At 42.2% G+C, this 12,280-nt stretch overlaps 1 protein-coding gene across 2 annotated transcripts in view; it reads right to left on the bottom strand.

Annotated features, from left to right (window-relative positions):
- TRAF2 (TNF receptor associated factor 2) overlaps nucleotides 1-10,273 on the bottom strand; it is a 55,773-nt gene extending 45,500 nt beyond the window's left edge. The window contains exons 1-4 of one of the 2 annotated variants that reach the window (XM_063432989.1): nucleotides 10,223-10,273; nucleotides 7,392-7,600; nucleotides 7,192-7,270; nucleotides 4,639-4,737 (exon numbers count right to left, since the gene is read on the bottom strand). In XM_063432989.1, coding sequence (XP_063289059.1) covers nucleotides 4,639-4,737; nucleotides 7,192-7,270; nucleotides 7,392-7,588 — 375 coding nt within the window. In that variant the 5' untranslated portion in view covers nucleotides 7,589-7,600; nucleotides 10,223-10,273. Of the gene's footprint in view, nucleotides 1-4,638; nucleotides 4,738-7,191; nucleotides 7,271-7,391; nucleotides 7,601-10,222 lie in introns of those variants that run through there. The other variant, XM_063432990.1, reaches the window with a different exon arrangement.
- Nucleotides 10,274-12,280: the final 2,007 nt, after the last annotated feature.

The raw sequence follows: 12,280 nt of genomic DNA, 5'->3' as shown, positions 1-12,280 counted from the left end.
CACGACTAAAACATTAAACATTTAGTGGCATTGTTGATGCTTTTACAATACATTAAACAGTCTAAAATCACCTGACGAACATTCCGAACATGCTGAGATATATAATGTCTCTCTCCAGTTCCGCATTGATAAACGTTAAAAACAGCTAAATAGCAGTGACTACACTGAAACACTCTCGCTCTCCCTGCCCCATGGTAGCGTAAAGCTATCTCCAACTACACGGGCTAGCAACGGACAGGGAGACCGCGTAAAGCTATCTCCAACTACACGGGCTAGCAACGGACAGGGAGACCGCGTAAAGCCATCTCCAACTACACGGGCTAGCAACGGACAGGGAGACCGCGTAAAGCCATCTCCAACTACACGGGCTAGCAACGGACAGGGAGACCGCGTAAAGCTATCTCCAACTACACGGGCTAGCAACGGACAGGGAGACCGCGTAAAGCCATCTCCAACTACACGGGCTAGCAACGGACAGGGAGACCGCGTAAAGCCATCTCCAACTACACGGGCTAGCAACGGACAGGGAGACCGCGTAAAGCCATCTCCAACTACACGGGCTAGCAACGGACAGGGAGACCGCGTAAAGCCATCTCCAACTACACGGGCTAGCAACGGACAGGGAGACCGCGTAAAGCCATCTCCAACTACACGGGCTAGCAACGGACAGGGAGACCGCGTAAAGCCATCTCCAACTACACGGGCTAGCAACGGACAGGGAGACCGCGTAAAGCTATCTCCAACTACACGGGCTAGCAACGGACAGGGAGACAGCGTAAAGCCATCTCCAACTACACGGGCTAGCAACGGACAGGGAGACCGCGTAAAGCCATCTCCAACTACACGGGCTAGCAACGGACAGGGAGACCGCGTAAAGCCATCTCCAACTACACGGGCTAGCAACGGACAGGGAGACCGCGTAAAGCCATCTCCAACTACACGGGCTAGCAACGGACAGGGAGACCGCGTAAAGCCATCTCCAACTACACGGGCTAGCAACGGACAGGGAGACCGCGTAAAGCCATCTCCAACTACACGGGCTAGCAACGGACAGGGAGACCGCGTAAAGATATCTCCAACTACACGGGCTAGCAATGGACAGGGAGACCGCGTAAAGCTATCTCCAACTACACGGGCTAGCAACGGACAGGGAGACCGCGTAAAGCTATCTCCAACTACACGGGCTAGCAACGGACAGGGAGACCGCGTAAAGCTATCTCCAATTACACGGGCTAGCAACGGACAGGGAGACAGCGAAAAGCCATCTCCAATTACACGGGCTAGCAACGGACAGGGAGACGGCGAAAAGCCATCTCCAATTACACGGGCTAGCAACGTATAGGGAGACAGAAAGCTATCTCCAATTACACGGGCTAGCAACGGACAGAGTGACCATGTAAAGCTATCTCCAATAACTAAGGACCAACTAATTAAGTGTTCTTGCATAGCAAGACCACTTAATGTTATCTCACATATATATTATTCTTATTATAGCCAAATTTACCACCCTAACTCCTCCCACAGTTTTTACACTACATAGACAGTAATATACCAAAACGTGCTGATTGTTCCCGATTGGATTGCTATTACTTTGTGGAACGTTTCGCCGAATGGTTCACGGAATATCATCGTTCTTGTGGCGAAATTGGTCCCATAGGAATGAATGGCAAAATGTTCAAAACTAGAGTGGGAGCTGGCAAAAGCTGAAAAATCAGGACATGATTTCTAAACTGCCACCACTCCCTCATTTCCGAGCCCACCTACACAAATCTTATATCAAAACGTTCAGCTATCCCTGCTGCCACTAGACATGTCCATGGCTAAGCCATAGTCCTGATAGTTTTCACAATATGACCATTTGTTTGCAACTCACGCCATCCATTGACATTCATTGAAACTCCCCTCTAGTCAGCTCAAATTTGAAGGGCATTTTCTAAACTGCGACTGTGCCTTCATTTTGAATACTTCAGAGACATACTGTGCATCAAAATGTAGGTTTGGGGTCTTGTGATTCTCACAATATAAAGCTCTTCGCTGTAGGATGTATAGTTTTTAAAATATGACCGTTTAAAGATGGCAACCGCCAAAATACTCTGACCTGTGCCAGGCTGCAGCAGCAAGTGATGTCATAGACAGGGCCTTTTGTACACCTGCTAATGTTTTTATAACTATGTTTTAATGTAACTGTGAAGCACTTTGGGCAACAACGTTGCAATTAAATGTGCTATATAAATAAATAATAGTCCATATTCGACTACTGAGATTCCAAAGCAAGAACATAAGAATATTCACTCAAGGTCTACATTGTACCTAAAGAGACGTTTCATCTCCCTTTGTTTTATTTAGCGCACCCTGTATTATTTGTGGTCTTTTGTTCTCTCCATTTTCTGAGGGGTTCTAGGGTTACCCTTCCTCTCAGGTGTGCAGCTCTATCCCCCCTTGTGATCAATACTGTAGCGCTGTTCCTTCCCCCCTTTTTATAAATAAATAATAACAGTTACTCCGCCCACTCCAGTTGTAGACTACTGGTGGAGGCAAGAACACTTCACACAATTTCCCCAGAAATTGTAGCTTTCTACTCTATCATAATGTTACAAATTTAATAAAAAAGAAAATACAGGCAGTTTCTGGAGTTCCGTACATTAAAGGTCCGTTCCTCTAATAAATGCACATCCCGTTATTGGTGAAGAAAAGATTTCAATGTAACAAAATGAAGCATGGGCACACAATGAACAATAACATGGCACAAAACATTGCCCCACAAGGCTGGCTGAGGATGATGGGGAATGTAATTCACAAAGCCTCCATTCATTACTGTTCGAGATCAAGGGATGTCCCAATGCAGTAATTGCAATGATCTCTCTAGCCCTTCATTCCAACTAATAGTACTGCAGAGGTTTACGAACTACATTTACCATAATGCTCAGCTAGTCTGGAGAGAGAAATCTCACACCGTAATGTCAAAGACAAAACAAACGACAAACCAGAGGTGCCGAAGAGGTAAAATGATAAGGTTGGAGAGTTTTTTTTCCCAGTTTGGGAAAACAATTCCCATGTTAATGATTACATCACAGTGAGAACGGAAGGTGTGTCCATCAGTGGGTTACAAAACACAGGTGTGTTTGTTTAACAACTTAACCATTAATTGGCGTTTGCAGTGCACGTAGGCAGTTAATGTGATTGATTTTATTAAAAGTTAACTAGTTATGCACAATGACTCGCCCTTCCCAGAGTTTATAACATATGACGTTGGGTAAAACGGGTGCATGAAATGTTTTGGGATGAGGAACCAACAAGCAACTTATACCCCGAATGAGGCTGACTTGGGGTTAACTGTAAAGGAGAAGGATATGGGAATAATTTTACAGTCAGCAGTTGCAAAGGCCAGTAAGGTATTGCTGTACATAAAAAGATGGATAACTTCACAGGATGGATCCACTAATATGGTCTATAAAATCTTGGTTGTAACCCAGACTTAATATGCGGTACAACTGTGGGCACCAGTTTAAAAATTAATAAAGGATTTTATTGAATTCAAAAAAAGTGCAAAGGCAGGCCATGGAATTAATACAGAGAATGGAAAAATGTAGTTATAAAGAAAGACTGGATAAATGAGATTTGTTTACTCTCAGAGGGGACACAAGTTTATACAAATAAAGTGTTGGTATAAACTGCTCTCTGGTAGCCTGTTCATTAATAGGACTGAACAAAAAGAAAAAAAAAAGATCATCCTTTGAGACTTTAAGAAAGGAGATTTCACCTACAGCAGACAAAATTATTCAATACAGTAAGAATCATACAAATGTGGAACTCACTATCTAAAGAGGCTCTTTTATTGTATTCGGTAGAGTTTTCTTTTTTTAAAGTTCTGCATGCTTTTTTTTTCTAAAAGCATAATATTAAAGGATATAATAGTTAATATGAATGCCGAGATATCCAATTGTCAGTACATTTTTGCCTGCTTGTGGTACAATAAAAAATAAAATCTATTCAAATTGTGTTGCTTGCCTTTTTTTTATTCTACAGCATAAAAAAAATGTACTAGTCTTTTTTTCAACCTAGGCTACTATGTTACCTAATGTCTTAACACTGATCTATGAACACTTTTTACAGTTAAAGGAAGAGTATTATCACTTTAAATAGCAGTAAAAAAAAAAAATAATAAACAGCCCCCTAAAAAAGGAGATGTGTTCTGTCTAGTTATCCAGTGTAGGGTTTTGTAACGCATCAATACGAGTAAATTCCTCTCTGTGTGGCTTACCCTTAATGGGTGAGAGTGGGCATGTGAAATTTGGATGAAGTTGGCCTTAAAAAAAGCTTTTGTGATGCATTGTGCTTGACCAGGATATAAGGATTTCTAAACGTGTGAAACTGAAAAAGGGGAACAGGTATTTACTTATCACTTTTTATTATTATTTCACAGAAACGATTATAGTCAATTTGTGTTAAAAAAAAATTAAAAAAATAAAATTATATATATATATATATATATATATTTCACAATCTTAAACACAAAGGTTATAATACATGTAATCGTTTCCGTGAAATAAAAACGAAAACAAACAAAAAAAACACAACAAACTAAACAAAAGTTACAGCACTGAAGGTCCTGTGGAAACTACAGGATACTGTTCTCACCTCATATTCCTTAATAGTGCCGGTCCAAGAGCAGCCATTATTTTTACACAATGCAGGGAGGCTCTCTACCTCTCGACGGGCTGCGTTATCGGGAAATGCCTGTAAAAGAGATAGACAGGGTCCGTTTGATGCTGAACAGAAGTTGGTTCTGGATATGCAGAAGACTGGTTAACTATCAAACAAAAATACAGAGGGAATTGTCTACATAATATAAAATTATTTTTTGAAACCTAGCATTAAGATGTTAGTGAATTCATAAACGAGTACAAAAGCGAATATATTCGATTAAACAGAAGAAAACAAAGCAAAAAAAATACAAATAAAAAACAAAAAAAAAGTTTAGTAAGTTCTAAAAAACATCAAAATATTTCAAACATCACAAGGCACACCTGATTAGCTCTGTGTACACAGAATAATCTTTTAGGGGCACCCCAACTAAATATGTGCATAGGAGGTATCGAAGGATGTGGCTAAGAAGTGACATACCACTCCTGGTGTACCCATAGCTGGAAAATGAGACCCTACCCATTAAATCCCCTCCCGGATACTCTGCAGTTTTTACATGCTTCAGTTGAGTGAGCTAACCAATCGTATTTATCTTTTTTGGCAGTCTGCGACGGAGAGTTTCTCGATGTCATGTTATATACACAGGAGGTATTTTTGGAGTTTCTAAATAAAGGGAATCTATGGATACAATGAAATGCTCTGAAGAAAAGAAACCGACAATAATCCTACAACGTTAGTCCTAACTAGACTTGTGCACAAACTAATTTCACCTGATAGGAACGAATCAAATGCCTGTTATCTGCCCCTGAACTAATTGATCCGTTTGATATTCATTATTCAACGAATAAGACTCCGTTTGGTAAATCCCTTAAGGATCGATTGGGCTCAGATTAAAGGCATTTGGTTCATTTGGAGAAACTGAAATTCATTTGGGTCCAAGTCTAGTCCTAACCCCCTCTACACGGCTAGTTATCACAGAGGGGTTTATTCATTAAACACAGAACTGTACCCCACGTTCTGGACTTTCCCACTGCTGGGCAACCCATCTTAACTGCTTATGTTGTGATGCTCCTGCACGCTTACACCGGGACTCTAGAGTCTACTTACCTGTTTTGTCCCATTCTATAATCATATTGTGAACAACATCGCACATTGGTGATTGAACACATGGAAATGTAACCAACGTTGGTTTTCGTTGTAGTAACCCTATTTTGTATACCACTTATGCATTTCCCTTTCTTTATTCTGCACCCATCACATATGCCTTAATAAAAGAAAGATTGACCAAAAAAAAAAAAAAAACAGAACTGTAGAATTGAGACTCAAAATGCAAAACCTGAGCAGGTAATATAGCTTCAATTATCCAATTCTGCTTTCAGGTTTCTATAATTTCCTGGAGAATAAACCCCTAATACACATCATACATAATACAGTGACCTCTGATCAACATGCATTTATACTTATTAAAGTGATTAAACTTCACAAACATCACACAACTGATTTCACATGTTCATCAAAACTAAAATAACATCAACTGTAAATCACCCTCCTCTGCATGGAGTCAGCCCAAATCTGACAACAGATCACAAGGAATGAAAAGCGTCTAAAAAAAAAAAAAAAAAAAAAAAAAACACACCACGGACACATAAAACAGCATCAGAAACAGCTACACCGTACTGTAAGAGTAGGTATTATTAGTATGGATATTAAGGGGATTAAAGTCAAACCTACCATCAAAGGCCTCAAACAGAGGATAATTACACTGGGCCAAAGTGTAAAATCGACACATTTTCCCCAGGGCTTATTGTAGCCCGGCCCTGCGAGGCTCGGGGCAAGCCGCCCGGCCCCGCGAGGCTCGGGGCAAGTCGTCGGGCCCCCCGAGGCTCGGGGCAAGTCGTCGGGCCCCCCGAGGCTCGGGGCAAGTCGTCGGGCCCCCCGAGGCTCGGGGCAAGTCGTCGGGCCCCCCGAGGCTCGGGGCAAGTCGTCGGGCCCCCCGAGGCTCGGGGCAAGTCGTCGGGCCCCCCGAGGCTCGGGGCAAGTCGTCGGGCCCCCCGAGGCTCGGGGCAAGTCGTCGGGCCCCCCGAGGCTCGGGGCAAGTCGTCGGGCCCCCCGAGGCTCGGGGCAAGTCGTCGGGCCCCCCGAGGCTCGGGGCAAGTCGTCGGGCCCCCCGAGGCTCGGGGCAAGTCGTCGGGCCCCCCAAGGCTCGGGGCAAGTCGTCGGGCCCCCCAAGGCTCGGGGCAAGTCGTCGGGCCCCCCAAGGCTCGGGGCAAGTCGTCGGGCCCCCCAAGGCTCGGGGCAAGTCGTCGGGCCCCCCGAGGCTCGGGGCAAATACTTGGAGCTGAATGGTTCTCATGTAAGCCAGTGTCTTAAATCCAAATATATGAAACCAAAAGTCTAAGGAAGGTAACAATCTGTGCCTTGTGGTAGCAATACATCTCTTTACTAGCCCCACCTGCAGATCACAAGACTCAAATGACCCCTACTCTGCCAATAAGTCCAATAATTGCAGGAATCACGAAGAGGAATTTACAAAAAAGGGGAACTTACTGAGCTGCTCTCTATTAGTGACACACCTTCCTCATATATTCCTTCCTGGACACACGCCGCGCACTTCTGTGGGCCAGAGCTGAGGACGCAAGAGACAGAGATGCAGTTATTCTCATTCAAAACCAAGCAAAATGTATCTCATGAAGACACACTCTTATTCTGCTAATAATATGTTGTTTAAAGATAAAAGCGTTCCTTACCTAAGAATTTTTCGTAGACAATGGGAGCAGTAGCGATGGCCACACTGGGCCTGAAAAGGTCTGCGCAGGATATTCTTGCAGTCAGAACATAAATATTTAACTTCTAATTTAGTTCCAAGGATTTCTTTTTTGAAGCCTGGCTGACTGACATCCAGTGATGCCGGAGGTGTAGTGTTGGGTAGTGCGGCAGTGGCCATGTGATAAAACCACTGTTGAATAAAAATAAATAAAAAAAACTGAATGAAAAACTGTCGTCAAAGGAAATCCCCATTTTATATAAAAACACAAAAAGGGAAGTCGGTTTGCCCAATGTGAATGCTCTTGTCCTGAACAGGTACTAATCATCGCTCATGAATACAGTGAAGAATTAAACTGTGGGACTAATTACGCACACTCTTCTCCTGGCCGCCCTCTGAATTGCCAGCTGCTGTGGATTATGACTCCCAATACGCTCAGACAGCCAGTTCAGTGCTTTTAGAGGGACACATGTATAGCAGTAGCCATACAAACCTCTTAACCCAAAAGGAATAATTAATAGAGATAAAAACATTAAGACACCAAGCAACCCCCACCCCTGAACAAGTCACGCAAACAGTTTATCAGACGGAAGAAAATAATCCTGTGGAGCCCTTTTACGCAAACGAGAAAGCATGTGATTTAATCTCGTCTTACTTTAATCACTATGATCCACTTGTAATTACTGCAAACAGACATGTGATGCCGACCTTCGGCAAAATCGGAGAATCAGAGTTAATTAGCATGGAGTTAAGTAGCGTTCAGTAAATTATACATTAGTGAGGCAGGAAGGGGCAGCAACCATCGCTACAGATTACTCAGCAATGTATTTACAGCTATCTAATTCAATCAGACCAGTGGGAACTTCATATCACTAAATAAAACTACAACAACATGTTCACGTTAATTCCATCAAAGTGGATGGCAGTGCCATATTGGATACAACGTCAATGCCAGCGCAACAAGCCATATTGTGGTTTAATTTAGTGTTGACACCCTAAATGAACATATTGGGCAGAATCGTGGCAGTGGGTCCACGTCTGCGCTGGCACAAGACAGAAGATCAGTCCACGCCATAACACAGCGTGACACTGAAGGTCCATGTTGTCACCCACACAACAGCAAATAAGGAGGGTGAACTAAATATGGCAACCGACCAGGCATTGCTAAAACCAATGTGAAATGGAAAACACTATCAACATCACAGATGTATTCTACACACAAGGATAACGTTTTTGGGTTTTTTCCCACGGGAGCATAAATTCGGTCTGCATTTAATGTGCGACTATTAAAAGGGACACGAGAAATGACATCTTTTTAAAATGCATTGTATAGAATGTCAGTTATCGCCATGGGAGGTCCTAACCCTATAAACCAAGAGGCGGCAAAGATGCTGTAGAGTTAAAGGGACACTATAGTCACCTGAACAACTTTAGCTTAATGAAGCAGTTTTGGTGTATAGAACATGCCCCTGCAGCCTCACTGCTCAATCCTCTGCCATTTAGGAGTTAAATCCCTTTGTTTATGAACCCTAGTCACACCTCCCTGCATGTGACTTGCACAGCCTTCCATAAACACTTCCTGTAAAGAGAGTCCTATTTAGGCTTTTATTGCAAGTTCTGTTTAATTAAGATGTGGCTAGGGCTGCATAAACAGAAACAAAGTGATTTAACTCCTAAATGACAGTGAATTGAGCAGTGAAATTGTAGGGGAATGATCTATACACTAAAACTGCTTTATTTAGCTAAAGTAATTTAGGTGACTATAGTGTTCCTTTAATTATGAAACATAAAAGCACAGTGTATGATGAAATATTACAGGATATGGATGTAACGTTAGAAATCTGCCCTCCCTTCCTTCTTATGCAAGCATGTCCCAATCTGAAGCAATGCGAAATATTTGCACCTTGCGAATCTCATACACCGGGAGAGTTATTATGAATGAGTGATCAGATATTTCTGTGGGACTTTAAATTAGCCATGACTATAGAAAGCTTTATCAGTTATAGATACCCAGACAAGTCATCATGCATCATGTCATCACCACAACAGACAAAATTCCCCCGTGATGACAAGTGTAGTATGAACTAATCTAAATCCCCAGCTTTTGCAAATACCAGAGCTATGTGGTAATTCTCGATTGCAGTCATGGGTAAGCTAAGGGCCTTTTATGTTTGTGAACAAACTGTTCCGTTATTTAGAGCCAATGTCAAGTCTTTCTGCTGGCTGGACATCATAGGAACATCAATCCACAACAGGCACACTATAGGCACCAAAATACCTTCACCTTAATGAAGCAGTTTTGGGGTATAGATCGTTCCCCTGCAGTCACACTGCTCAATTATCTGCCATTCAGGAGTTAAATCACTTTTGTTTCGGTTTTGCAGCCCTAGCCACAGCGTTCCTATCTCTGACTGACACAGCCCGCATTTAAAAAAAAAAAAAAAAAAAAGTTTCATTTTCAACCACATGCAAGCTTACTTTAGTATTTTTTATCTCCTGCTCTGTAAATTAAACGTTAAATACACACAGTAGGCTCCTATTAGCAGTGCAGGAGATCGGAAATTCTAAATTAAACAGAATGTGCAACAAAGGAAGTTTAAACTTTTCTTTACAGGAAGTGTTCAGAAAAGGTGTGTAAGTCACATGTGGGAAGAATTACAAACAAAAGGGATTTAAGTAATAAAAGAGGATTGAGCAGTGAGACTACAGGGGCATGATCTATACACCAACACGGCTTCATTAAGCTAAAGTTGATTTGATGCCTATAATGTCCTACATATTCATGAATCGTAATAATAAAATCATGCTACTTACTCACACTCCAATAACGTGTAGTAGGCCCGCCACCCAGAAAAATACAGAGATCTAAGGGAAAGGGAGAAAAAGAGGGGGAAAAAAGCGATTTGCTCTAAATACTTTGACCACAAAGTTTAAATATTAAGTAGGTACTACAGCCTTCTTAACGAGGAAAAAAAAAAAAAAGGTTAAGTGAAAGTCAGTCACAATATAAGCTTTTACTTCGTTAATATCCAAAAAAAAAAAAAAAAAAAAAGCTGTGAGGACGCTGTGAGTTACCAGTCCGTACACAGGAGAGGTAAAAGATAAAACCAGCCCCGGGTATGTGCTCATTATAAACCGGCTAGCCAACAGGGTCATGGAAGCCAGCTGATTATGCAAAGGGGGGTTTGTTATCTTACAATTAAACAATGGGTCATAGAACCATCACAATGGAATCATGGCAAGCTACTTTACAAGGTTTGACATTTGGATCCATGTAAAAAACAAACATAGAAAGTTAATAATTATGTTTTAACCCCCTTCACAAAGAGGGGCAGTTTGAGCAGGATAACCTCTGCAAAACCATAAAATAAGTTTCTCAGAAGAAATGGGAGAAGTGACTGAGAACAAATCTAACTGTATGGAGTTAATAGTGGAGCGGTCATTTATCTGCACAGCTAGATAAGAACATAGGTTACAGTGTTTTGTGATTCTGTATTTTATAATTTACATGGTACACGTGGTAACACTGAGGACCCTGGCACGTTACAGGACAGCCATCGCGCCCTCCTGGCCTCAGATTCATCGTGCACAGAGTCGTAAGATGTGAGTGATCGGTGTGAGAAGGTGGTTACAACCGGCAGGTAGTAATTATTGCAGAGATCCCTCTAGGGTTTGGAGAGTCCGGAAACCTTTTAGAAGCCTCAGCTGGACGGATTTACCGCCCTTTTTGCTTTATACAATATATGAATAATGTATTAAAAAAATATAAATACAATTTCAGAAAAACTAATTCAATGCTCCTTCCTGTCTTATTGCAGCTCACTCACACCAGGAAATAGTCGAGGCCTCTAGGCCAATGACATGCCTTCCATACCCTCCCTAAACAATTTATCTTGCCAAAGTGCTTTTATGACGCAGATTTTGCATTTCAGTTTCATTTCTCATGAAATTATAAAACTGGCACATTCTGTTCTCGAAAATGATACCTTTGGCCTAGTTTATGCTAAATGGTATCCAAGTATCTATAGTAGCCACGTATAGAGAAACTCTGTACGGACATAGATAAAAGGACACTGTACGGGTTGATGAATGCTTTATGTGTGAAGCGTGTGTTTTCGTTTATTTTACAAAAAGTGCATGTTTCAGTAGAAATTGGCGCTTTGACAAATGAACCTGGTCACACCTTGCTGGCTGTCAGTCACCTGGTCCTGTTATGACCGGATTGTTTAGCACAGTGGAGATAATCTCAAGGCAGCAATTGCCCAGAGCACCTGTCTTATAAATACTTCTCACTGAGCTACATTGGGAAGTCTGTGATTGGACAGCCACAGAAAGTCTGGGCGGGGTTAGAAGGGGAGGGTTGGGGAGTAGAATTATAGGGACCAGACGAGGATTAAAGATCTGTGCGTGGGGAGGGCTGACTTGAGCGGGTCGGTATCCAATGCATATTTGTAACTATTGGTGGGTGACGGGGAGGAGGCTCCCTTATTTAAGTAGCTGTGAGATAATTTTTTTTCCAACTTTTTCTACATTAAAGTTCCATCAGTTCCCAAAAGCAGGAAATTAATTACAAGTTACTTTCACACCGGTATCACACTCCGGAGAGACCAAACAGGACCTGCCCCTCGATATCTTCCTGCTATTGGATATGTGAAGGGGGGGGGGATGTTGGAACCAAACATGTATGGTGGGATTGTCTAAGATAAAATCATATTGGCAGATTGTCAGAAAGGTCCTGATAGATATCTCTGAGAACCCGCCCCATTTAAGTTTGAGTATGTCCTATTGCACATTACCCTTTTACCCATATCCAATGGCATGGCATTTGCTTAAAGCAGCCAAGTTTTTTGTGTCTGCCCTCCGGCACTGTTC

Source organism: Pelobates fuscus, chromosome 9 (genome assembly GCF_036172605.1).
Source record: "Pelobates fuscus isolate aPelFus1 chromosome 9, aPelFus1.pri, whole genome shotgun sequence".
Taxonomy (NCBI): domain Eukaryota; kingdom Metazoa; phylum Chordata; class Amphibia; order Anura; family Pelobatidae; genus Pelobates; species Pelobates fuscus.
Note: the sequence above shows the minus strand (reverse complement) of the source record. Positions and strands in the feature narration are given on the sequence as shown.